The sequence below is a fragment of the Leopardus geoffroyi genome, chromosome C3 (assembly GCF_018350155.1).
Source record: "Leopardus geoffroyi isolate Oge1 chromosome C3, O.geoffroyi_Oge1_pat1.0, whole genome shotgun sequence".
In the NCBI taxonomy this organism is placed as follows: Eukaryota; Metazoa; Chordata; class Mammalia; order Carnivora; family Felidae; genus Leopardus; species Leopardus geoffroyi.
The window spans coordinates 48,955,724-48,982,400 of NC_059338.1; the positions used below are offsets into that span (position 1 = coordinate 48,955,724).

Sequence of the window (26,677 nt, forward strand, 5' to 3'; positions counted from 1 at the left end):
GATTTTAAGAGAGAATAAGGCCATATTATTAAAAAGAATTTTTAAAGTAAGAAAACCCTTCACTCAGGTGTTTCTAAATGCAAATAAAATATAAACAGGATCATAAGCTCTCCCATTTTAATGTCTTTCCAATACAGTAAAGCACCCTGGTTTTCATGAGAAACATCTGTCTCTTCAGATACTATGGAAAGTAAAAGCAATACTATGCTAATTAAAAATGGTTATATTTTAGGGGCGCCTGGGTGGCGCAGTCGGTTAAGCGTCCGACTTCAGCCAGGTCACGATCTCGCGGTCCGTGAGTTCGAGCCCCGCGTCAGGCTCTGGGCTGATGGCTCAGAGCCTGGAGCCTGTTTCAGATTCTGTGTCTCCCTCTCTCTCTGCCCCTCCCCCGTTCATGCTCTGTCTCTCTCTGTCCCCCAAAAAATAAACGTTGAAAAAAAATGGTTATATTTTAGTTAGAAAAAAAACATTTAAAAAATTTTTTTTCATGATATTTAATATGCTACATAACAAATATTCTATTGTGCTCTGTTTTTTTTTTTTTTTTAAAGTTTTAAAAGTTAGTCATGTCTTTATCACAGGGCCCAAAGAATACAATAATCTTTTATACAAAATGTAATAAAGATTTAATTGGATCTAAAATTTTACTTATGTAACATCTAAATGAAAAATACCGAGAAAGCTTGAGACCAGTATCACATCACTCAAATATTAAGGTACATAAATTTGCAGAAGTCAAAATTAACACCCTGACCTTGTCAAAGTGATAAAACCAAATATAATAAACATATATCAGAATGTGCAGCAACATTGAATAATTCCATGTTAGGTATCAGGTTTTTCATTATTCCTCAGGAAAAAATCTAAGAGTTTATTAACTAAAAAATGGTAATTTAATGTTTGTAATGTTGTAATGTTCCATTTAACTAAAAAATGGAAATATTAATATTTAATATTCACTGAAAGTTGCCATTTAGATCTTCCTCAAACTTTCCGAAAGCTTAATCTTTATAAGATTAAATACAAAAAAACTACATTAAGTGCAAAAAAAAAAACACTTTCCCATCAGTAAACATGAAATGCTATGTTATCAAAGATGCTCACACAAATTCTACAAAAATGATTTCCTAAATGGCAGAAAGTAAGAACCAAGCTATAATTTACCCCAAAATTACCTGGCAAGTCTAGTGAAACACTTAGAGAGGAAAATGTAGGTTTCAAGAAAAAAAAAAAAACCAGTACAAAATAGTTTAAAGATCCAAATCTATTATCATAACATTAACCTTACTGAGAACTACAAAAGAAGTAAATAGATCTTTACTTCCAACAAAAAGTCCAACCCTTTCATTAACTAGGAAGTTTACTTACCGCCCATGTTTTAGTCAACCTGAAGATTGGGGCACTCTGTAAGCCAGAAACCACAGCCATAAGTGCATGAAGGTTATTCAGCTCATACAGTTTCTGAAGATTTAAGAAAAAGGGAGAGGAGAGATGAAAAATAAAAAGAATAAACACAACAAAACTTTAGATTAACAACGAGTAAAATCTAGGCAATTGGTAGTGTTCCAGTACTTATCACCCTTATTGAGATTTGTCTTTAGAGTACCCATCATGTTTACAGTAAACTGATTTTGGCCCACAAGAGAATTTCCGTGTTCTAACCTGGCATTGTCCCCAAGTGTTGGGAACACATCTACCTCTAGCTCAGTAATATATTAAGAAAACCAAAGTTATAGCTCAGCATCAAGTTTACCCAGTATGATCATGCACCCTAGTTTCCAGTAAGGAGTCTCCTTTACACTGAAATGCTAAGCCTCTGCCTTATGATCCCAGTTTTATGAAAGGGTCTACACCCAGGATCCTGATATGGTTTCCTACTCAGTATCCTCATAATTCCAGGACGAGGGTTCAAACCTGCCTTCCACAGCCTTCCTCAATTTTCTGCTTCCTCCTGGCTGAATCCTCAGATCCTTTGTTCTTCATTCATGTTGGGACACCAACCTGCTTCCCAATACTAGGCCTTGCTTTTACAGTCTCCTTGTAGAACTCCTACCTAACAACATTAGGTTCCATCAGTTTGCTAAACAGATCTATTTGACATTTATTGCTAACTTCCCAGATTTCCTCATACTACCATGTGCTTACACCCTAATGGTCCTATCTAAAAATCATTTAGAATGGTCCTCACCCACTACCAAAAGACTCCAGAGCAAAAAATGCCTGTTTTTAACTGAAAAACTCCAACCAATATACCACCTTAACTCGGGTCTCAAAGAATTCCCATAAAGTTTCAAGAAATATGAACTCAATAAAACTCAATCTTTTTTTTTAACTTTTTTTTTAATGTTTATTTATTTTTGAGAGAGAGACAGAGTGTGAGCCAGGGAGGGGCAGAGAGAGAGGGAGACACAGAATCCAAAGCAGGCTCCAGGCTCTGAGCTGTCAGTACAGAGCCCGACGCGGGGCTCGAACTCACGAGCTGTGAGATCATGACCTGAGCCCAAGTCGGATGCTTAACCGACTGAGTCACCCAGGTGCCCCAATAAAACTCAATCTTAAAAACATGGAAAATGAAAACACATAAGGAAACAGGAATTCACAAATGAGAACAACGTTAGGTACTGGCCTCAAAGTGAAGATTAAACATGAAGACATTATCCAGAATGCAACATGAAAGACAAAGTGTTTTAAAAAAATGTCAAACAAAGGTTAAGAGACATAAGAGGTTAAAAAAAAAAAAAAAAAGGCCAACATTTATCTAGAGGGAGTTGTAGAAGATGATAAAAAGCAATGGTAGAAATCATTATCTGAGAGATAATGGGAGATTATTATTTTCCCAGAGTACTAAAAAGACACTAATTCCTGGTGCCTAAAGAAACACAAAAAAACTGTAAGCCTGGAATAGCATTTTTAAAAAATGTTTATTTTTGAGAGAGACAGAGGACAAATGAGGGAGGGGCAGAGAGAGAGAGAGAGAGAGGGAGGGAAGGAGGGAGGGAGAGAGAGAGACAGAATCCACAAGCAGGCTCCAGGCTCTGAGCCGTCAGCACAGAGTTCAATGCAGGGCTCGATCTCATGAACTGTGAGATGGTGACCTGAGTTGAAGTCGTACACATAACCGACTGAACCACCCAGGCGCCCCTGGAATAGCATTTTTTAAGAACAAGATGACATAAAGATACTTACAGGCAAAATAAAATAAAGATTAACGAAGGATTTTTTTAAATGGTGTCAGACACTCAATATCACTAATCATCAGGGAAATGCAAATCAAAACCACAGTGAGATATCCTTTCATACTGGTCAGACTGGCTACTATCAAAAAGACAAAAAATAACAACTGCTGGCAAGGATATGGGGAAAAGGGAACCCTCGCACACTGCTGGTGGGACTGTAAACTGGTGTGGTCACTATGGAAAGCACTGGGAGGTTCTTCAAAAATTTAAAAACAGAACTACTGTATGATTCAGCAATTCTACTTGTGGATATTTATCTAAAGAAAAGGAAAACAAAATTCACAGTATGTTCACTGTAGCATTATTTACAATAACCAAGATATAGTAACAACCTAAGTGTCCACTGACTGATGAATAAAGATGTGGTATATATGATACAATACAATATTACCCAGCCATTAAAAAAAAAAAAATGAAATCTTGCCATTTGTGATAACATGGTTGAACTTAGAGGGTATTATGCTAAGTAAAAGAAACCAGACAAAGACAAATATAGCATGATTTCATTTAAATGTGGAATCTAAAAAACAAATGAACAAACAAAACAGAAACAGATTTATAGGAAAAAAACTGTTGGTTATCAGATGGGAGGGCTTGAGGGAGTGGGCAAAATAGGTGAAGGGGATTAAGAGGTACAAACTTCCAGTTCTAAAATAAGTAAGTCAAGGGGACGTGATGTACAGCATAAAAATATAGTAAAAAATATTATGATAATTCTGTATGGTAACTAGACTTATTGAGTTCACAATGCATAAAAATAATGGATCACTGATATATACCTGAAACAGGATATTGTTTGTTAATTATTCTTCAATAAAAAAATGGTGCCAGATACTCAAATGAAAAATATGAATAAGCCATAATTCCTACATACAGAAAAAAATTTTTCACATACAAAAATCAAAGCTATAAAATTTTCTTAAATGAGATACTGTTTTTTTTTTTTTTAAGATGATTTCTTTCTTTTGAGAGAGTATGCGTACGTGTTGGGGAGGTGCAAAGAGACAGGGAGAGAGAAAATCCCAAGCAGGCTCCGAGCTGTCAGCGCAGAGCCCAATGCAGGGCTTGGCCTCACAAGCCGGGAGATCATGACCTGAGCCAAAATCAAAAGTCGGATACTTAGCCAACTGAGCCACTCAGACACCCCTTAACTAAGATACTCTTAAACGATATAATAAAAATTAAAGATCACTAAGTTTGACTACTAAAGTTAGAACATCTATATGAAAAGATAACATGAAAAGAGTAATAAGAGAAGTCACAAATATAAAGATGGATATAAAAACATATATTGGAGAAGCAGTATCTAAAATTAAATAAAAAAACTCTTACAAAAACCAATAAAAGATCAACACCATAAGAGACAACTGTTCAAAGATCTTGAAGAGACATTTCAGGAGAGAAAACCTAAATGGCCAACACTGAAAAAATGTTCATTCTCATCACGTTCAATGAAAGCTATTGTTCCGTCATTTCTTTAAACGTAATTTATCTTTTCTCTCTATACTTCTAGGGCTTAACCCCTCACATGAGCACAAAGAGAATCCCACAAGACAGCTTTCTAGCAGCCGTGTGTACAGCAACAAAAATCTGGTAACTATCCAAGCCAGAGTATACTGAAGAATTGGTGGTAAATGCAAGCAACAGAACACTACAACAGAGGCACACCCAAAGCCATTCGGCAACAGTGCTGAGTAAAAACACCAAGTTATAAAAGTATAAAAGTAATTATGGAATAATTTAAACAACATTCAAAAATATAAACAACAATCTATTACTCAGGAAAACACATATGTACAAAACTAGAGAAGAAAAGCTAACGTAAAGTTCAGGGCAATGGTTCCTTTGGTAGCAGGAGGCCAGGGGACTGCGTATGTGGAGGCCTATCAGAGTTCAGTGGGCAGTGGGGACATGGGCGTCCACTTTATCATTCTTTTGATACTTAAAATATACTTTACAATTTTTTTGTGTGTCTATAGGATGATTAGTTTTATATGTCAAACTTGATTAGACTACAGTACCCAGTTATTTAACCAGACAATAACCTCAGTTTCGCTGTGGAGCCGTTGTGTAGATACAGTTAACATCCATAGTCAGTCGGACTTTCGGCTAAGATCAAGTGTAAATAAAAGAGACTACATTTGATAATATGGTAGGCTGCATCTGATCAGCTGAAATGCCGTAAGAGTATAAAAACTGAAGGTTTCCCAGAGAAGAAATTCTGCTTCAAGACTGCAGCTTCAATTCCTGCCTGAGGTTTCTAGGCTGTCCACCTGCCCTACAATCAATTTCACACTTGCCAGCCCCTTCCCCCAACCATCAGAGCCAATTGCTTAATCTTCTTTATACATTTTACATACATGTATATTTATTCTGTCTCTCCAGAGAACCCTAACGGATACAGTGTACTAAACAAGTAAAAGACCTGCAAGTTTTGTAACAGACGGAATACAGAAGGCAGAGTCGGAATAGAGGGATTTATTTTTATTTATTTTTATTTTTTTTAATTTTTTTTTTCAACGTTTATTTATTTTGGGGACAAAGAGAGACAGAGCATGAACGGGGGAGGGGCAGAGAGAGAGGGAGACACAGAATCGGAAACAGGCTCCAGGCTCTGAGCCATCAGCCCAGAGCCCGACGCGGGGCTCGAACTCACGAACCGCGAGATCGTGACCTGGCTGAAGTCGGACGCTTAACCGACTGCGCCACCCAGGCGCACCGGAATAGAGGGATTTAAAAGACAGTGTGAGCCAAAAAAAATTATGAATTTACAGCTTGGGATGAAAGAAACTACTGTCAAAAATAACTTAAAAGTCTAAGAGTCTGAACTGGAATTAAATGATTACTCGATGAGGAAGGTAACAACGAGCTTGATAGGCAGAATTTGGTGGTTTTGAGTGGAACATGCAAAGCCCATAAAAAAACTAACAAAAATACCAGAAAAGAAAAAAACAAATTCAGAATGTATGGAGAAAAGACATGAATTTCTGCTAGCTAAAACCCAATATTTATCAAACATATCACAGAGAATGTTTTCAGAAATTTTATGACACTGCCACAGAAGATCACATTTTGAAAGCTAGCTCTGCCACCTAGTGCCACAGAACGTTAGAATACAACTGCTTCCAGGTGCGCAAGGAAATTACGGAGGCGTTCCAACCTATAACAGTTACAATTTTAAAATAATTACAATAACTTAAAATTGTAAAAATGGCATTATCATTTTAGTCCACCTTCACTCAGACATGAGGTAAGTTATGAATTTATTCTAAGAATGGTGAAGATGTGGCTACAATTATACCACCTTTTAGTGAACTTACCATAAATTTAGAGTTGTCAGTTTTAAGGAAATATTAGTATCCTCTTGTGGAATGCCTTGTTCACCCTCCTCTCTGAATTCTGACCATTCTTGAAATCCATGTTCCTTTTCTCTTGCTGCATTCATTATCTATGCCCCACAATAACTACTCAATTAACATATTTGGTTAACATCCTCTGTATACTATTCCTTTAAAAATAAAGTCTTATTCTCCACAGGCTTGGCAGTGATAGATTTCAAAAACAAATAATCGATATACATTTTCCAACTTAATCCTATAAGGCTTTCTCAATTACCTGCAGAAGAGTCCAGTATTTTGTAAATACTATACTTCACCATAATCTGATCTCTGCCTACTTATCCAGTCAAATAAGTAATATATTCCAGCTACTCTAAGACAGGGAGGGGAGAGCTAAAGGGAGGAAGACAGGAAGAATAAAGAAAAGGCAAAGAAAACAGGCATCCAATCGAAAGAGTCAACATATTAATCAACAGGTCTTATTTTCCAGGGTCAATACATAGTAAATAAAGTATCACGGGCAAATAGTCACTCACAATGCTGAATGGCTGGACTCAAAAATAAAAACACAAGTCTTTCTTACCTTAGCAGTTTTAATATAGTGGCTCAAAACTTCTGCTCTAATTTTTAATGTCTGAGCATGAAGAATTTCTCTAACAACCCAAAAGCTTACCTGCAAATAAAAATTAAAAGGAGTTGAATGGAAAGATTCTTTACTCACAAGGATCAAATTAATGACAAGAGCTACTTGGTGAATGACCTATGGCTGGTTAAAAAACAATACTTTTTTTTCTCCTTCCGGCTCCCCGCCAGGATATAACCAGTCTTCAAATGTTGCATACATTTCATATATACATGATGTGTATGTGCATAGAGATATACATGTGTATATGTGTATGCTTATACACACACACACACACACACACACACAAACATGACTACGAGTTTTGATTTGTAAAAGCAAAATAAATTTTGAAGGAGTTAACAAAACTGGTTTTATTGCATTATTACAACAAGAACACTATACAAATACACGTAATTTTATTCTGAAACATCATGGCAGAATTAGATAAGCTCTAAGATCAGACATTGTAAACTATGCTACTTAGGGCAAGTTTTTCTGTGGCTGTGTAATCCCACATTGCCATTTATTTACATTATGAAATAATACCATAAAGAAAAGTCATTCTAAAATGAAACTAAGATTATATTTTTAAAATCATGTAATGCTTTCTAATTCAATAAACCACCTTTACAATTTCTTTTAAAAACCATTTATCAGAAGTCAGGCTAAATCTACATTACTAAAATGCTCTATGTACTCTGATGAAAATAGTTTGCTTCTCACAAATATAACATATTTTTAATTCATTTACTATGAAAATAAAATCAAGGCACTCTCAATTGGCTTGAACTTACACAAATCTAAATACAAGGTGTATTAGCAAGAAATGATAGTGCAAAACATAGTGCCACTGCCTCACATTTCTTATCCCTGTTTTAGTGAGAAACATTTCAGATTTTACTTGCAACTTTCATCTATAAACTGCCAAAATGTACATATTTTGTATATATTTTACAAATGTATATGTAAATATAAAATGTATATATTTTATAAAGCCATATTCATATTTGTTACTATATCTGGGCTACTAATGACAATAATTATCCCCCATTCTGTTAAAGTACACTTCTAAAATATATCAAAAGCTATACTTTATTTTGTCAACAACCTTGGCAAATATCACCTGTGAATTTAAACTAAACTGCATGATTACCGACTTTATTAAATTTAATGCTAGGCAAATTTTTTTTTCATTTTTTTTTTTTTAACATTTATTTATTTTTGAGACAGAGAGAGACAGAGCATGAGCAGGGGAGGGTCAGAGACAGAGGGAGACACAGAATCCGAAACAGGCTCCAGGCTCTGAGCTGTCAGCCCAGAGCCCAACGCGGGGCTCGAACTCACGGACCGCGAGATCATGACCTGAGCCGAAGTCGGACGCCCAACTGACTGAGCCACCCAGGCGCCCCAATGCTAGGCAAATTTTAAGACAAAATGCCATCATGATTTTAAAACATGGCCAAAAGGTCTCTGTCATTCTGTCATTGAAAGTTGGGGTCTATGTCACCTGTCATGTCATCTGGAGAGGCTTGTGACTGCTTTAATGAACAGAAGATTAACAAAATTGATGCTAACTTCCAGAAGATGGTCATAAAAGAAAGCCTCTGCCTTGACTGCCAGAACATTCTCTCTGAGGTTCCTGAGCTACTGTGTAAGAAGTCCAACTTCTGTCCATGCTGGACAGGCTAAGTGCAGGTGCTCCCCAGTTGACAATCCCAGATAAAGCCAACCATACCCCAGAATACTGATCCAGAATGACCCACACAAAGATACAGTTCAATAAAATTACTGTGAAAAAATCTTTTGGCCATTGAGACAAAAAGATAAAGTGATTTTTAAGGAAAAGAAAATGTAATTATCACCGGACTTATCAACAGTAACACTTGTCAGAAAAAAAAAAAATGGAGTAGTATATCAAAAATCATCAAGGAGGGGCGCCTGGGTGGCGCAGTCGGTTAAGCGTCCGACTTCAGCCAGGTCACGATCTCGCGGTCCGTGAGTTCAAGCCCCGCGTCGGGCTCTGGGCTGATGGCTCAGAGCCTGGAGCCTGTTTCCCATTCTGTGTCTCCCTCTCTCTCTGCCCCTCCCCCGTTTATGCTCTGTCTCTCTCTGTCCCCCAAAAAAATAAATAAACGTTGAAAAAAAAAAATCAAAAATCATCAAGGAAAGAAAATTGTACACAGAGGACAGGCACATTTGCCAGCATGCAAGAATTCAGGAATTACTATTCTCACGAGCCCTTCCTGAGTACTGTAATGGATAACAAGCTCTAGGCAATCAACATGCCTTGATAATCAGGATTCTGTGAGTAGAAGAAAGAACATGTGGACGCAATACAGAAGAATTGGAAAAAAAACTCTATAGTCGGTCCTGAATTTGAATTACAAGTATCTATACGAACTCATGAGATATTTTATCTTTAAATAGTTGTTTGTCTATGTGTGTGTGGATGACATATAGAAATCTTAGCTACCTCTGCTGAAAAAGGCACAGAAAATAGCAATGAGCATTCCTAGCATTCAAGTCCATTTCCCCCTGTAAGAAACCTGCACTTATTAAAGAACGTTGATTCCAGATACAGGGAGGGGATGGGAGCAGGTAATGGACAACATGAACCTGAAATATCTTTGCATACCAGATGGCAAGGAAACTATTAAAGACTGTTAGAATCATGACAAAGGACATGAAAGTGGCTCAGCTGGTTAAGCATAAGACTCTTGATTTCAGTTTAGGTCATGATCTCATGGTTTTGTGAGTTGGAGCCCTGCGTCTGGCTCTGTGCTGACTGTGTGGAGCCTGCTTGGGATTCTCCCTCTCTTTCTGCCCCTCCCCCTGCTCTCACTCTCTCTCTCTCTCTCTCAAAATAAACAAACTTAACAATATACTTTTTTAAAAAGGTAATAACTGCAATGGGTTGAAACACATCATATATGATGTTTTAATTGGTAAGTTCACAATGGTACTTAAAAAAACTACTTGGTCACTGTTAGACGAAGACAGAACACCAATTCATTATCTTCAAAACAACTAAATAATGGGAAAGAACTGAACATTTATCCTTCCTTGCTTATAGGAAATGGGTCTCTGGGTAAGCAAATACCAGATGAGGGAAAATGTCTCTTTATCAAAGCATTCCAACTAATAAATGAAAAAGAATGAAATGTGAATTAACCTTAACATTTTTTAATGTTTGTTTATTTTTGAGGGGGGTGGGCAGGGAGAGAGGGAGACAGAGAATCCAAAGCAGGCCCCAGGCTCTGAGCTGTCAGCAAGGAGCCCAATGCAAGGCACAAACTGTGAAATATGACCTGAGCCTAAGTCGGATGCTTAACCAACTGAGCCATCCAGGCGTCCCAGCCTTTTAACAACTTCAGTTAATTAATGGATCTAGACACAGCTGCTAAAATCCTGAAAAAGACAACCAGACATTATGTGCCTCCTGATGAAAAAGAAGAAAAACAACACAACACAACACATATCCTTGCCAAAGGCACTGAACCCAACTGAATCCTTGGAACCAGCACTAACACCCAGAAAACATAATATATTACACTGTATTAGATGCAATCTAGATTGTGGGAGACTCAAAATTAGGTCAAAATGCCTAGGTGCCTCCACAGGTAAATGATAAGGAAAAGAAAAGGAGAAAATGCCAATTAAAAAGTCTTAAAATTTAACAAATTTTAAAAATTGGCAAGGGTAAATAGTTGTATCTGGGGACACATTTAGGTGATAAAACTATAAAAAGACACACAAGAAAGTGAGTATGATAAAAGGACAGTGATTATTCCTGGAAGAAGAAAGGGTGTGACTGGGCTGAGGTACATGTAGGAGTTTCTAAAGTTCAAGTTTTATTTTTGGTCCGGGTGATGTTACAAGGATATTTGACAATAGTTTATTGAACCATGTATTTGTTTTGTGGGTTTTTTGTATCCACATTTTAATTTACAGTAAGTTATGAGTAAGAAAATAAATGAGTAAGAAATACGAGAATAATAAAAATGACCAGGGAGATTTTAAAATGACAGAACTTGTGGGGTGCCTGGGTGGCTCAGTCGGTTAAGTGGCCGACTTCGGCTCAGGTCATGATCTCGCGGTCCGTGAGCTCAAGCCCCACATCGGGCTCTGTGCTGACAGCTCAGAGCCTGGAGCCTGTTTCGGATTCCGGGTCTCCCTCTCTCTGACCCTCCCCGTTCATGCTCTGTCTCTCTCTGTCTCAAAAATAAATAAACGTTAAAAAAAAAAATTAAAAAAAAAAAAGAAAAAAGAAAATGACAGAACTTGTGAAAATGAAAAAGCAAAAAAAAAGTGAAATTAAAATTAGTAAGAGGTAGAATGAAAAGGTGCGTGGAGATAATGATCTTTGTTTTTCCTGTTCACTAATATATTCCAAACACTGAGAACAGTGCCCAGGACACAGTGAAGCTTAATAAACATTTACTGAATAAAAATGAAACCCGAATCATTTCATATCAATTAGGTTGCAAAGTCTGATGATACCAACTGTTGACAAAGATGAGAGTAACGAAAGTTCTTGTACTCTGCTGGTGGGAATGCAAAATCAGTACAATTATTAAAAAAAAAAAGACACCATCTTTTATAGGTAAACATGCATACATTCTCTCTGACAAAAATTTTATATCTAAACACACATTTTTCTAACCAATTACAGTGGGTTTTTTTTTACCCACTTTAATGTATCAATTTAGTAAGTCTAAGTAGCAATGTAAAGACTTACTTAGTAAGTCTAATTAGCAATCAAAGAACATATCATCTAATACAAATAAATATTATTTCAGAATACTTCTGTTTCAGCTGTGTGTCTACACTGAATCACAATGTAAAATATTTTATCTTATCGTGGGTCACCATCAATAAAGTTTGAAAGCCACTGCCTAGAGAAACTAGTATACATAAGTACCAAGACTCAGAATATTCCTAGCATCATTCTTCATAATAGCAAAAAATTAGGAAACATATCTCATGGTCATCCTCAAAAGAATGATAAATTCATTTTGATATATTCATACAATGAAATGCTAGAAAACAGTGAAAAATCAATGAATTAGAGCCAAATACATCACCATGGCATCAGAGAAACACAAAGTGAAAAAAGGCCAACCATAAAAAAATATATATATAGTCTGATGATACACTTTATGAGGATGAAAAACAAGATTATACAACATGCTGTTTCAGGATACAAACATTTCCGATGAATCTATAAAAGAATTACAAGAAGAGTTTAAAAAACTTTTAAAAACCTGCCCAAAAAACCAAAACCCAAATTTTCAGATAATGGTTATCCTTAAGAGAGGGTACAGGGAAGAATACGTAAAATGTTTAAAGAGTTTGGATAATATTCTAGCTCCTAGCTTAGGTGGTTAATTCAAAATCATTTATTAGAATGCTTTTTAATACACATTCATCACATGAACTTGCCATTTCTGTAGGCTAACAATGGTTGAACATCAGCAGCTTCACATGATTCAAACAAATATTTAACACATTCTTTGAAATGTACCAAATATTTCATAAAAAAGTAAATCCTAGAAAATATTTATTCATAGGATATTTTTAACTGTAGTTGCTTTATTCAGTTTTATAATCATATAGAAGTGTTATAAAAACCTTATATTTGCAGCCAAAAATATGTTAAGCTTCAAGATAGTTTTCTCAACTGTTTACATGGAACACTTCAAATGTATACTGAACTAAACAGAAGATAATAATGAAGTCCCTGATGTATATCAACCAGTTTCAACAATTATCAAGTTATGGCCAAACTTTTTCACCTCTACCCCTCCCTTCCCCTCAAATGCCCCAGGAATACTGTGAAGAAAATCATAGATAATATATAACTACATCTATAAATTTTACTTTCAGAAAGTAGAGTCTTTTTTAACAAACATAACCCATTATCATGATCATTCTTAAAAGCATTAACTTCTAATTATCAGTCGTATTTCCAATTATCTAAAGATAATGTCTAAAACAAACTTAAACAACCCTTCCCCAATAAAAAAGAAAACAAAAACAAGAACCTCCACTGGCCAGAAGGCATGCCCCCAAGTTGTCAGAGGAATATCCAATATAGAATGATGATTAAAATTATGACATAGTTCAATCACAGGAGATCATAGAGATACTAAAAATGTTTTCAACATATAATGATATAGGAACATTTAATGGTATGCCATGACAATAAGGCTATAAATTACATGCACAACATGATTTCTATTAAATTACGAAAAAATAAAGAATGAAGAAAAGGATATATGCTGAAATGTTAACAACAGTCATGTCCAGGTATTTGTTTTCCCCTCAGCTTTTTATACATTTCTACGTTTTTTCAATTTCCCTGCAATACATATTATTATTTTGATAATCAATAGAAAGCATAATTAAAAATTTTTTTTAATGTTTTTATTTATTTTTGAAGGGGAGAGAGAGAGAGTGAGACAGAGCATGAGCGGGGGAGGAGCAGAGAGAGAGGGAGACACAGAATTCAAAGCAGGCTCCAGGCTCTAAGCTGTCAGCATAGAGCCCGATGTGGGGTTTGAACTCATGAACTGTGAGCCGAAGTCGGACGCTTAACTGACTGAGCCACCCAGGCGCCCCAGAAAGCATAATTTTTAATGGGATGGGAGAGAGTTCCATTTATGGTAATGTGGAGTAGCTGGTATCTTTGGGAATGCTCATCTGATTATAATTCCAAATTATAAAAACAACTATTTAAAACCACAAGAGAGGGACGAAAAGAAGGCAGAAACTGGAGAACTGATCCTTGAAAGAAGATGCGTTGGATGAGATTTGCACTTGGTTCACTGAGGATGCTTTCTAGTTACCACAGTGTGGGCAACTAAAATTCAAGCAGAAGGCCATAGTCTCAATGGCTTCAAAAGTCAGAAGCCAGCTGGCCAAAAGTGAGGGGATAAATTCTAGAAAGGAAAGAAAGATAAGAAGGAGATTCCCCCAAATCTATATAAAAATGTCATCTAACTCTCTGGCTGACCCTGGAACTGTGCATGTGCAAGGGAAACTCTAAGAAGCCTAATTGAAAACAAAACCTAAAGGAAATTATCTGTTCTCCAAGGAGAGACAGAATTTGAAGTTTGAGTCCAGCGAAGTTAACTGCTTGCTAAAATAAAAATCAACACTCTTCAAAAGAGGAAAACAAAACCATTATTACACTATATGTTAACTAACTTGGATTTAAATAAAAATTTTAAAATGCAAAAAAAAAAAAAAAAAAAAAAAAGGAAAAAGAAAAAATACTGAAGAAAAGTCCTAAATAAGTTAGTCAGAGATAAATACCATATGTGGAATTTAAGAAACAAAGTAAAGGAGCCAAGGGAAAAATGAGAGACAGAGGCAAACCAAGAAACAGATTCTTAACTATAGAGAACTGGTGGTTACTGGAGAGGAGGTGGAGGGGGAATGGGTTAAATAGGGGACGTGGATTCAGAAGGGCACTTGTGAGGAGCACCAGGTGATGTATGGAAGGGTTGAATCACTGAATTGTACATCTGAAACTAATATTATGCTGTATGTTAACTAACTGGAATGTAAATAAAAGCTTAAAAAAAAAAAAAAGAGGACAACAGAATCCAGAATCACTATTATGTATCATCCATAATGATAACTATAAAACTTTAAAAATTATCATACATGCAAAGAAACAGAAAAATGTGACAGTTAAGAGGTAAAGCACTAAAAGGACAAAAACAGACCCGAAGATAACTCTTTTGTTATAATTAGTGACAACTAGATGCAACGTGGGATCCCAAAGTATCTTGTAACAACAACAAAAAGGATATTAGTGAGAAAACTGGGGACATCTGAATAATGTCCTTAGCTTAGTTAATAGTACTGTACCATTGTTGATTTCCTGGCTCTGATAACTATACTTCTGTAAGATGTTAGCACTGGGGGAAGCTAACATCTTACATGGAATATAAGAACATGGAAACTCTCTGAACTATCTTTGTACCCTTTCTAAGTCTGAACTGAAAAGCAGAGATTCAGACTGAATTACAAAAATGAAAGGTATGTTAACTAACTAGAATTTAAATAAAAATTTGAAAAACAAACAAACCCCCACCAAAACAAAATAAACCTTAGATTCCTTAACATTAAATTGTTGTTGTGCATGTGATTGTTGTGAAGTTCAACTGGGGATATTTTTGAGAAAATATAGAGAAGAAAATGGAGTAAAAATGAGTTCTTAAAACAATTATAATCTAGTTCTGTTGCTAAGACACTAATGATGTATTTGATCAAATAATTTGATTCTTTTAATATATATTTAAGGAAAATTTAAAAAAAGGAAAAACTACCACTTATCAAATTCAAATGGATGTCAAATGGAATACTACACAGCAATAAAAATGAATTATTAATGCATGCAACAAGAATAAATCTCAAAGACTTTATGCTTTGAGAGAGTGAAAGAGACTAGTTTCAAAAGGTTACGTACTATATGACTCTATTTGTATAAAAGTCTGGGGGTGCCTGTCTGGCTTAGTCGGTGAAGGGTCGGACTTCGGCACGGGTCATGATCTCACGGTTCGTGAGTTCAAGCCCCGTGTCGGGCTCTGCTGACAGCTCGGACCCTGGAGCCTGCTTCAGAATCTGTGTCTGTCTGTCTGTCTCTCTCTCTCTTTCTCTCTCTCTTTCTCCCCCGCTTGCACTCTGTCTTCCTCTCTCTCTCAAAAAGAAATAAAGATTAAAAAAAAAATTTTTAATGTCTGGAGAAGGCAAATACACTGATGGAAAAGAGCTCATTGGTCACCAAGGGTTAGGGATAGAGAGTGGGTGTGACTACAAGGGTACAGCACAAAAGAAATTTTTAGGGTGATAAAAGTGAATTTTGATTATACTTATATAAATCTACATATATGTTAAAATTCCTAAAATAAAAAAAATAAAAAATAAAAAAAGGAAGACCCAACGATATGCTGTCTACAAAAAACTCATTTTAAAAATAATATTGCACACAGGTTTCCTCTAAAAGATTCTAATTTCTTTCAAAATTTGCTATTTCAAATGTCCTATGATCCCACTAGGAGTAATTAATAGAGTAATGGAGCCATGAAGTGAGATTAGAGGATCTATTATGATCTGGAATAAGGATAAAAGCTTTTGGTACAATGTGACATATCTGACTCTGACAACTTTTCAGCTTAAGAATAATATTATTGTTTAAAATGTAAAGTCAAATCTGTGAATATTATAATAATGTTTTTGTATGGCAAAGAAAAAAATTTTTACTGTGGTAAAAAAAAATTCTGACCAACTCAGAAAAATTTTGAAAACAACTTCTGTATAACTTGAATATGAAATTCAGTGTAAGACATGCTTGCCCTGTGTCCCTAATAATGATTTAATCTAATTTTTAAAAACTTTGATCGACTTCCATCTTGGGGAATACAGTGAACCAAATACCCTGAGAAACTATTTGCTACAAACTCCTAGAAATGTTGGGTTGAAGACAAGAAACTTTTTTAAAAAATGTGTGGCTAACTTGAAAGGAAGGATTTCTTCCCCTAGAGGCCAAAACAAAGAGGGAAATAAAGGCAAAGCAGTGGTTACAAGAAAGGGCACTATAGCTGCCCATGGAGGATTTTCTCTCAGTGACATAGGGGCTCAGGATTTAATACTCCTTCAAATACAAGGACCCCATCTCTACTCTACTACCTCTATGTCTATCGAAGGGATCTTCAAAGGGCTAAAATGTAGACTAAAGCAATTCCCTTATTGGCAGAGAAAGGCAGAGTAGATGGAGAAAAATAAGTCTTTTTAAAAAAATGTTTATTTATTTATTTTGAGAAAGAAAGAGAGAGGGTGCACACAAGTGGGGGAGGGGCAGAGAGAGAGAGGGAGAGAGAGAATCCCAAGCAGGCTCCACACAGTCAGCGCAGAGCTCAACACAGGGCTCGATCTCCTGAACTGTGAGAATGTGACCTGAGCCGAAATCAAGAGTCAGATGCTTAACTGAATGAGCTACCCACGTGCCCTGAAAAATAAGTCTTTTATAAGAATTTGTAAACATCCCTTAGTTGGATTTGGAGTTGAAATTTCCACTACAGCAATGTACGGATGTTCCCAACCAAAACATATAAAAAACTGTCCTAAGTCAGTATAGTCCTTGGTACCAGCAAAAGCAAACAAAAAGCATTTCAGAAGAGATATACCCTCACTCTAGGTGGCAGCAGAATTCCCACAAAGTACAGATATAAGCTTAAATGATGAGTGCTCAATCCAAAATTAGAAAATGTATAAAAATACAAACCATTTTGAGTAAGGATTAGCAGAAATGACAGAGAATTAGTACTCCAAGGACTCCGGATAATAACAGAAATTATAAAATAAAATGATGAAAATTATCTAAGAAATATAAAAAAAAATCACACCAGTGTAAAAGTGTACACAGACTTGAAATAGAAATGACCCATCTGAAGAGAATTAGTGAATTGAAATACAGAACTGAGGAAATAATGCAGAATGGAACACAAAGAAACAGATATAAAATACAAAAGGTTAAGATAACAGGTAAAAAAGAATGTCAAGTACCAATAAATTTCCAACAGAAATCACAGAAGAATAAAAATAGAGATCAGGCAGGCGGACAGTATTTGAAGAGATATTGGCTGAAAATATGCCAGCATTCATGTGAAAAGCTAAACTACTTCTTAATGAAAAATTATATATTGAGGAACTGAATTTCAGAAACTAAGTATCAAAATTTTATAGGCAACTCACATGATTAAATCTTCTTGTGAAGGCAACAGCATTTGGTGCAGAACTGTATTTTTCTTTTTTATTCCATCCACAACTTGAAAGCTCCTGAAAAAATAGGTTAAAAATAAGTTCATGAAATAGCCCAGTTTTCTTATTATATTAAGGGTTTCACAACATTAAAGACAGTTGTGTCCCCTCCTAAAACCATTTTATTCAAGAGGAACATATCTAATACTGTAACCATTCAGTTAAATCATAAAAACAAATTTTACCCGTAGAATATAAGAGGGCAAAATTACCTGTCTATTAGAACACAGGTAACTAGACCTACACTCCACAGGGAGATTGGTGGATTCTCCTTCTGAAGATATCGGAGTGTCAACAGAAGGACCTACAGATAATGAGAGCTAGGCTTCCTACAACGTACAGTGAACCCTACTAGCTGTCAAGTCCCATTCCCAGTCAGTTACTCAGAGCTTCCAATCAGCTTTCCAGTACCTTCTTCTTTGAGCTGACAGCCAACTACCCCATATATGTCATGAAACCTCTAATAAAAGGGCTCTTGATACCCCACAGGGTCTGTCAAGAGAATTCAAAGGGCTCAATAAACTTAAAAACTTAAATTTCTATTTTATACTAACTTCTGATATGACATTCCTTTTTATCTTAAATGTAGAGTACAGATTACAGAAGAATTGGCAATGCATGTGACGTTACCATTGATAAAAATCACAGATATTTTCATTTTCATATCACATTACAGTTAGTGCAGATAGCTCAAAACTATCATTGATACTCATCACTAGTTTGATATTATGAGCTCATCATCTCTGGATCTTACTTAATGTTAACATAAAAGCACATATATATTGCTATGTGACAGTTTTACAAAATACTTTGGGAAGTGTATTTTAATAGAATTGATTTCCTTTGATTTTAAAGAAGGGTTCAGATTCACAGGCTTCATTCAGGGGCCAAGGGAGTCCAAGGTTCAAAACAGGTTAAAGATCCTGCTATAATACCAATAACCACCACCAAAAAGAGATAGAATCTATAGGGGGGAAAAAAAAGACTCTGAGGAAGCTGAGTTAGAGAAGGGAACCAAAAAAACTGAGAGAAGAGAAAGACAAAACCATATATTTACTACTCTCAGATAAGAATAGGTATTGCTCCCATTAGGCAAAAACAGAAGAATACATTCTATTCAGAGAACAAAACACAGCCTCTGGAAATGAAAAACACACTAAGGGAGATTTTAAAAATCACTGTAAGAGTTGTGAGATAAAGGTGATAGAATCTTTTAAAAAATAAGCTCAAAACAGGATCCAAATATTCTGTTAATTAGAGAGTCCGTAAAAGTCAATGTCTGAATAATAACAGGAGTTTTATAATTTTTTTAATGTTTATTTATTTTTGAGAGAGAGACAGAGTGTGAGCGGGGGAGGGGCAGAGAGAGAGGGAGACACAGAATCTGAAGCAGGCTCCAGGCTCTGAGCTGTCCGCATAGAGCCCACATGGGGCTTGAACCCACAAACTGCGAGATCATGACCTGAGCTGAAGTCAGACCTTAACCAACTGAGCCACCCAGGTGTCCCAATAACAGGAATTTTAAGAGAGAACAGAGAAAATAGAGAAAAATAACTTACCCCCCCAAAAAAAATTTTTTTAGTTTTACTTTAGAGACAGAGAGTGTCTCTGTGCATGGGCATGCAAGCAGGGGAGAGAGGGAGACAGAATCTTAAGCAGGCTTCCTGCTCCGCATGGAACCCAACATGGTGCTCCATCACGCGATCCTGGGATCATGATCTGAGCTGAAATCAAGAGTTAGATGCTTAACTGACTGAACCACCCAGGTGTCCCCCCCGCCCCCGCTAAATTTTTTAATGCCCCTCCCCTAAGAAGTTTAAGAACAAATCTGTCTAGTGTTCTTTACAGTGGATTAAATTTTTAAAACCCTCAAAACAAGGCCTAGCCTCAAAAAAACTGTAGCACACTGGAGACTAAGAGATTAAATCTGTAAGATTCAAAATCAAAACAAAATAAAACTAGATCACACGCAGATCAAAGTATCAGATACCTCAACAGCAACACTGAAAGATAAAGACAACTGAAAACAAAGTCTTCAAAATCCTAGAATTCTGTCCAACAAAAAAAATGAATTAAGTATGAAAGTATACTACAGACATTTTCAGACATGCAAGTGTCAGAGAATTTGTTTTCTAGGGACCTATTCTCAGCTAGGAAAATATGTGGTTCCTCAAAACAAATGAGCAAATTAAGAAAAAAAAAAAGACATGGGATCCAAGAAACTGAGGAACCAATACAGAAAGAAAATATTGCAAAACCCAGATTATCAATAAAGGGAGATCCTAGGACATAGCTGTGAGCAGAGCTTAAGAACAACAGTCCACACAGTAACTAAGCAAGAGGTAAGAGATTCCAAGTGAGATACCTCTCAAAAATGAAACAATACCTAAGTGTTTGAACACACTGAGAAGACACATTCACTATATTCACTTCTGGCAGAAGAATTAGTGACAAGTATAGAGAAAGCTTAAGTAAGTTGTTAGCTCAAGGAACACAAATTAAGTAATCATGGCTTCACTGTAAAGAATGGTTGAGCCATGATTACTTATTCATGTCGAAACTGTGACATAACTATATGTGAAAAAGAGGAGGAAGAACTGTATAAAGGTCAAGGGAAACAATATAAAAGTGTGAAATCATTTTCTATAGTACAGAGTCAATATATCATATCTAAAATTTTAAAAATCAGGGGCGGCTGGGTGGCTCAGTCAGTTAAGCGTCCGACTCTTGCTTTCAGCTCAGGTCATGGCCTCACGGCTTTGTGCTTTCCAGCCCTGCATCAGGCTCTGCACGGGCAGCTCAGAGCCTGCTTGGGATTCTGTCTCTTCTCTCACTCTGCCTCACTCTGCCCCACTCTGTCCCACTCGTGCTATCTCTCTCAAAATAAATAAACTTTAAAAATTTTTAAAATCATAAGCAATAGACATTTAGACATATTATTTGAAAACTGGATATAAATTCCTGCAAGAAGGAATAGTTAAGGCACTGGATGAGCATGGGGCTCAAGGGTGGAGGCCGGTGGAAATACGGGACTTCTTAAATGTGATGTATGCCTGTCTTCCATAAAATTTTAAAACAGAAACAGAAAGAAATGGACTGAGGAGGGGACTGAGGAAACAGTTACGGTGATACTACAAAATCTAACTAAAACACAAAAATTAAGGTAATGTTTGTTTCCTTATATTGGAAAAAGTGGTAGATTTCAAGACATTTTGGAGGCAGGCAGGATTTGGTCAAAAATTGGATCCACACAATGTAAGCCAAGAATGAGGTGTCCAGAGGTACCAAGGCTCCCAAGTTTTTGGCTTGAGTAATGGAGATGAAGAATACTAAAGGAAGAAACGGCAATCATTGCTTTAACACAGCGGACAAGCAGTAAATGCTCTGAAGATATCAATTACTTTTTTAAAATCTAAAGCTAGATCACAACCTTCAGATTTGAAATTACTAAAGGAAAATATGGAACAGAAACAACTCTACAGTAAAAAGACAACTGCTTGTTAGCCTAGATACAGGCTCATTTCACATTACCTCCTTGTACAGACAGAAAATATTTAGTGACAGATACTATACGAACATGAAAATGACATGACAGCTATATTAAAAACATCAAACTTCTAGAAAATATTTTTTTCTAAAAATATTAATATAACCGGGGCGCCTGGGTGGCGCAGTCGGTTAGGCGTCCGACTTCAGCCAGGTCACGATCTCGCGGTCCGTGAGTTCGAGCCCCGCGTCGGGCTCTGGGCTGATGGCTCAGAGCCTGGATCCTGTTTCCGATTCTGTGTCTCCCTCTCTCTCTGCCCCTCCCCCGTTCATGCTCTGTCTCCCTCTGTCCCAAAAATAAATAAACGTTGAAAAAAAAAAATTAAAAAAAAAAATATTAATATAACCATATTAATGTAACTACATAAAGATGGCATATTTTAGGACAAAATTCCTCGGATTAGATCTACAAATACTGAGCTCATTTTAAACCAATTAATATAACTTCCAAATACATATTAATGCTATTAATATACAGTGTCTGTGTCAAATTGATGTCAACATAGCTATTTGATAGAGTTCAAACTCAGTTATGCAGCTTTACACAAAACATAAATGTCATTTTCCTGTTATAAGTAAGGCTGTACCATAAATAATGAATATCCTTGCACCTTCTCTGACATTTCTGATCATTTCCTAAAAATATAGTCCTAGAAGTAAAATCACTAGGTCAAAGAGTCTGAACCCTTTCAAGGCTTTGATACCTGTCAAACTGCCCTCCTGAAATACCGAGTCATTTATACCACCACTACTGAGTCACTTTCCCAACAGTCTCACCAAATCTGGGTATATTTATCCTCTTTTTGTATATCACTACTTTAATTTCCCCAACTGTAAGGAAGAAGTGCCTTTGTTAAAAGAAGTGAAAAGGGGGGCGCGTGGGTGGCTCAGTCAGTTAAGTGTCTGAGTCTTGATTTCGGCTCAGGTCATGATCTCAAAGTCTGTAAGATCAAATCCCATGGTGGGCTCTGTGCTGACAGTGTGGAGCTTGGGATTCTCTTTCTCCCTCTCTCTCTCAAAATAAGTAAATACACATTTCTTTAAAAAAATTGAATGAACAAGATTTGTTTTAAAAAGGAGAGAAAAGGGAGGGTGGAGGCTGTGAATCACTTATAAACCCACCACTGAGAGAAAACCTATGAAAACACCTTCCCAATCTTGTTTATGTGCAAAAGGGGGCCTAGTTTTTTGTTTGTTTAAAGTAGCCAGTACTTTTATTGTCCTCTTCTGTGTGATTTAATCTTCTGGTTTTATGCTTAAAACCTTCTCATCCAGAGAACAGGTGTCTTAACAGCAGCAGTGAAAGAATTAACACTAACAGAGATTACCATGTGCTAGGCACTATTATAAGTGCTTTATACATACTCACTTGAACCTATATTCACCATTATAAATTATTATGATAAACAAGGAACCCAGTAAAAGTGTCAGTGAATTATGGCTTTATCTTTTTACACGAAAACCTTTTGACTGCTTTTCTGACTCTTCAAATAAAAAATAAGAGGTTTTGAAAAATTCATCCAATTCTTAGAACATTGCAACATCATTAACTTAATGGAAAAATGCTTTGTCCCTTAACAGAACCCTTGGAAGCCAACAGAAAGGAGGTGGGGATGAATCAATCTATAGTCACATCACTTGGGAGTACACAGATTAAAATTCCACTGGAGCCCTCCGTTCTAAAGGAATTTGTACTTAAAAATTGTGAAGAGGGACGCCTCAGTCAGTTAAGCGTCCGACCTTGGCTCAGGTCATGATCTCGCCACTCTGAGTTTGAGCCCGGCATGGGGCTCTGTGCTGACAGCCCAGAGCCTGGAGCCTGCTTCAGATTCTTTGTCTTCCTCTCTCTCTGCCCCTCCCCTGCTCGCGCTCTGTGTCTCAAAAATGAATAAACGTTAAAAAAATTTTTTTTTTAAATGTGAAGAAACAAGCAGGTTTTTTAAACCTCTTAAGATAGTAGCTACCATTTCCCCTTTGAGACAATTCTATATTACTAGCACATCTAATATAATAAACTGTAACTGACGGAGAACAGATTAGTGGTTCGAGGAATTAAGGACGGTGGGAAGTAGGTAGGAGTGGGGCTGGCTGACTATAAAGGGGTAGTACAAGGGAGAGAGATCTCTGTGGTATTGTAATAGTTTTGTATCTTGACTGAGATGATGGTTAGACAAAACAACACATAAGATGTTATAAATAAATAAATGTTATAGCAGTCCATTCCGTGGTTTTGATACTGTACCATGCTTATATGAGATGGAGCTTCTAGGGAAAACTGGATGAAAGATAAATGGGACCTCTCTGCGGTATTTTTGCAATTTCATATGAATCCCTAATTATCCCTGTACTATTTTTTGCAAGTTCCAGGAAATCTGTTGTTACTTCAAAATAAAAAGTTCAACAACAACAATAACAACAAAAATCCATTTAATGAATTATGGAGCTGAAATTGCACTGGGACTCCAAGAACTCACTAATTTCTTCTTAAACCTTGACATGCATTTGTATTAGCTAGCCTTAGAGGAATTTTGCCCTGCCCCAACTCTAACTCTCAACAGCCACTGAACTTCTCTGAGAAAAAAACTGCTCTTCCCTTTGCCTCGGACTCTGGATCTTCCTCCAAGAGACACTAGGGAACAATCTAAGAAATAAATCCTCCCACCCATGGTATCTTGCATTTGACAGCTGAGAAGCCTAGTCAAGGGTTATCCTATACTAAAACATCTCCCATGAATACCAAAAAGAAAGCTTAGTGACTCAAAGGATTTTTTTAAAGGTCTGATTTAAGAACAGGACTGATTTGAGTTGCGTACACCATGTAAGTCAGCCTCTATTTCAGCAAAGGCTCAATGAAATAGAGCAGCCTTGATACCTCTTAAAATCCGTTCAAATGGATTTAACTTAGAATTTTAAAATCAGGCAGTAAAGAGCAATCTAACAGTAACTCACACATAAAGGCAGTTTTTAACTGGGCATTGAAAGTGTATTTGCGAGAATATTCACGGGTGCATTTTGAGCCCTGAAACTGTCGAGCCCGATTTTCCACTGAGTTTATTTCGGAAGCACATGGGAAGCAGACACCGCAACTGAGGACCACCTACCCTATGAAAGAATTACTGAATTTCACAGGAGCCACAGCTTCTCTTATGCCTCTTGTAGGTTTGTTCTGTAAAGTCAAATTCTTGATCTAAATTTCATCTTGTAGGTTCCAACACTCTTAAAAGGACTGCTCTAAGGGTGATGTTGTAGGGATACCTAAAGATAGAAGAAGAGAAAAGGCCAATATAGACCAGCATGTAGACAGAGAATGAGAGAAGAAAAGAAAAGGCGATGGAATGTACACAAGACTGCGGGGGTGGGGGGTCCTCACAGGAAGAAGACAGTTTGTTTTTTCACTCAAGTATAGTTGACACATGAGAGAAGATAATTATTGCTAAGGCACTCTTATGCTCAAAAATGCAAAGCTTTTTTAAAGGGATATAATATATCCGTTAGCATTCGTCCTATATGGCTATTTAGAAAGAAGTCTCAGCCACAGACGATGTGCTTGCTACAACTCCTGTATTTTTAATCAACAGGATAAAGTTTTGAAACTATAAAACTGCAATATGATATGTGAGGTCAAAAGATCAATTCTCTTTCCTAACTTACATTCTCTGTTCCCCCTCCACCTTCCTCCCCACACATTAGTTAATTAATTAATTAATTAACGCTGCCCCTGTAACGACAGCCGAGATAAAGGCAGGTGCTACCTTCTGCTACCACCGATGCCGTGGCACACCTCCTCTCCCCGTCAGTCATGGTCCTCTTCACTCCCCTCGTTCTATTCTAAGCCCGACCTTGCTACGTAGTAAGGAAGTTCGTGGTGATGAGGAGCAATCACAGAACTTACAAAACAGCCCACCTTGCTTCTAACAGCAAATTTCAAATCTTTCAGGTCTTCTTTGCTTTCTTCAAAGCTCTCACTATATTCATGAGTGGTTTACATTTTAACTCTAATGCAAATGATAGTCTTCATTAAAACAAAGACAGAATTATGGTATTCCTGATGTTGGAACTTCGTATGTTTCCAAGATCACAGTCTCTGCATCACAAGAAAGCTAGCATATAGAAAGTTCTTTTACATACTGTCAAAAATATCTCAATTGTAAGTTTTTCAGAAATGTTTTAGTAAGATTCAGAATTACCTATTATGTACTTTTCCTCACTTAACCAGCATTCTTCCTCAGTCTCTAGGGTACCCCAGTTATACAGGAATACAGGAGGGCCTTATCTATCCTCTGTATTTAATGTCTGTTTATTGATACAATCTAATGGCTTACTGTACTGACTTACTGGAAATTATAATAAAGTGTCAAACTTTCTTCTTTGAAGGTAATACACGTCAGAGGACTTTCTGTGAGAGCCGGTCGCTTTGTGAACACTTAAGAACCTCGTAAGAGGCAAACATCATCCAATGTAATGACTACAGTACAGATTTCAAGCACAGTTCACCCTTTTAAGAGTTACTGAAAGTACCAGAGCATTGCAACTAGAAAGAAAATCTGATTACAAACAAACTTTCTGCCATAACTTATCCTGTGTTGAGTATGATACTCATTCTGAAGAGAAATCCCATTGATGTAATGAACATGAAAATGCCTTCAGAAAAAATATAAGCTTTATAGAACATGAGAGAATTCATATTAGACAAAAACCAAACCCCCATGAATGTAATAAACATGGGAATCCTTCAGAATACAGTCATTGCTTCCTCAACATTAAAGAACTCACACCGGAGGGAAGTCCTATAAACGGATAAGAGGGTTCTAAAAGAAAACAAACCTTCAAGATCAAGAGAGGATCACACCAGGTTAATCTATATGTATAAGATATGTAAACAAAACAAAAACAAAAACAAAACCTTAACAAGAGCAGAGCTTCAACTAAATACCAGAAAATTCATACTAGAAATTAATAAATCCATAGAATCCTTAAACTGCCCTTACTAAGCATTAAATAATTCATACTAGGCAAAACACCTGAAAATGTTCCTAATTGGGGGTGGGGGAAAAAAAACCCCAAACTCCTTTTTCCATAAAGAAAACGTGATTTTATAAAAG

The 26,677-nt window shown here is 36.5% G+C and overlaps 1 protein-coding gene across 12 annotated transcripts in view; it reads right to left on the bottom strand.

Moving 5' to 3' along the window:
- RALGPS2 (Ral GEF with PH domain and SH3 binding motif 2) overlaps positions 1 to 26,677 on the bottom strand; it is a 201,014-nt gene that overhangs the window by 122,483 nt on the left and 51,854 nt on the right. For 11 of the 12 annotated variants that reach the window (XM_045452761.1, XM_045452758.1, XM_045452759.1 and 8 more), the window contains 3 exons: positions 17,964 to 18,047; positions 7,158 to 7,247; positions 1,369 to 1,461 (listed from right to left, as the gene is read on the bottom strand). In XM_045452761.1, the coding sequence (XP_045308717.1) occupies positions 1,369 to 1,461; positions 7,158 to 7,247; positions 17,964 to 18,047 (267 nt within the window). Of the gene's footprint in view, positions 1 to 1,368; positions 1,462 to 7,157; positions 7,248 to 17,963; positions 18,048 to 24,676; positions 24,831 to 26,677 lie in introns of all 12 variants that reach the window. The other variant, XM_045452769.1, reaches the window with a different exon arrangement.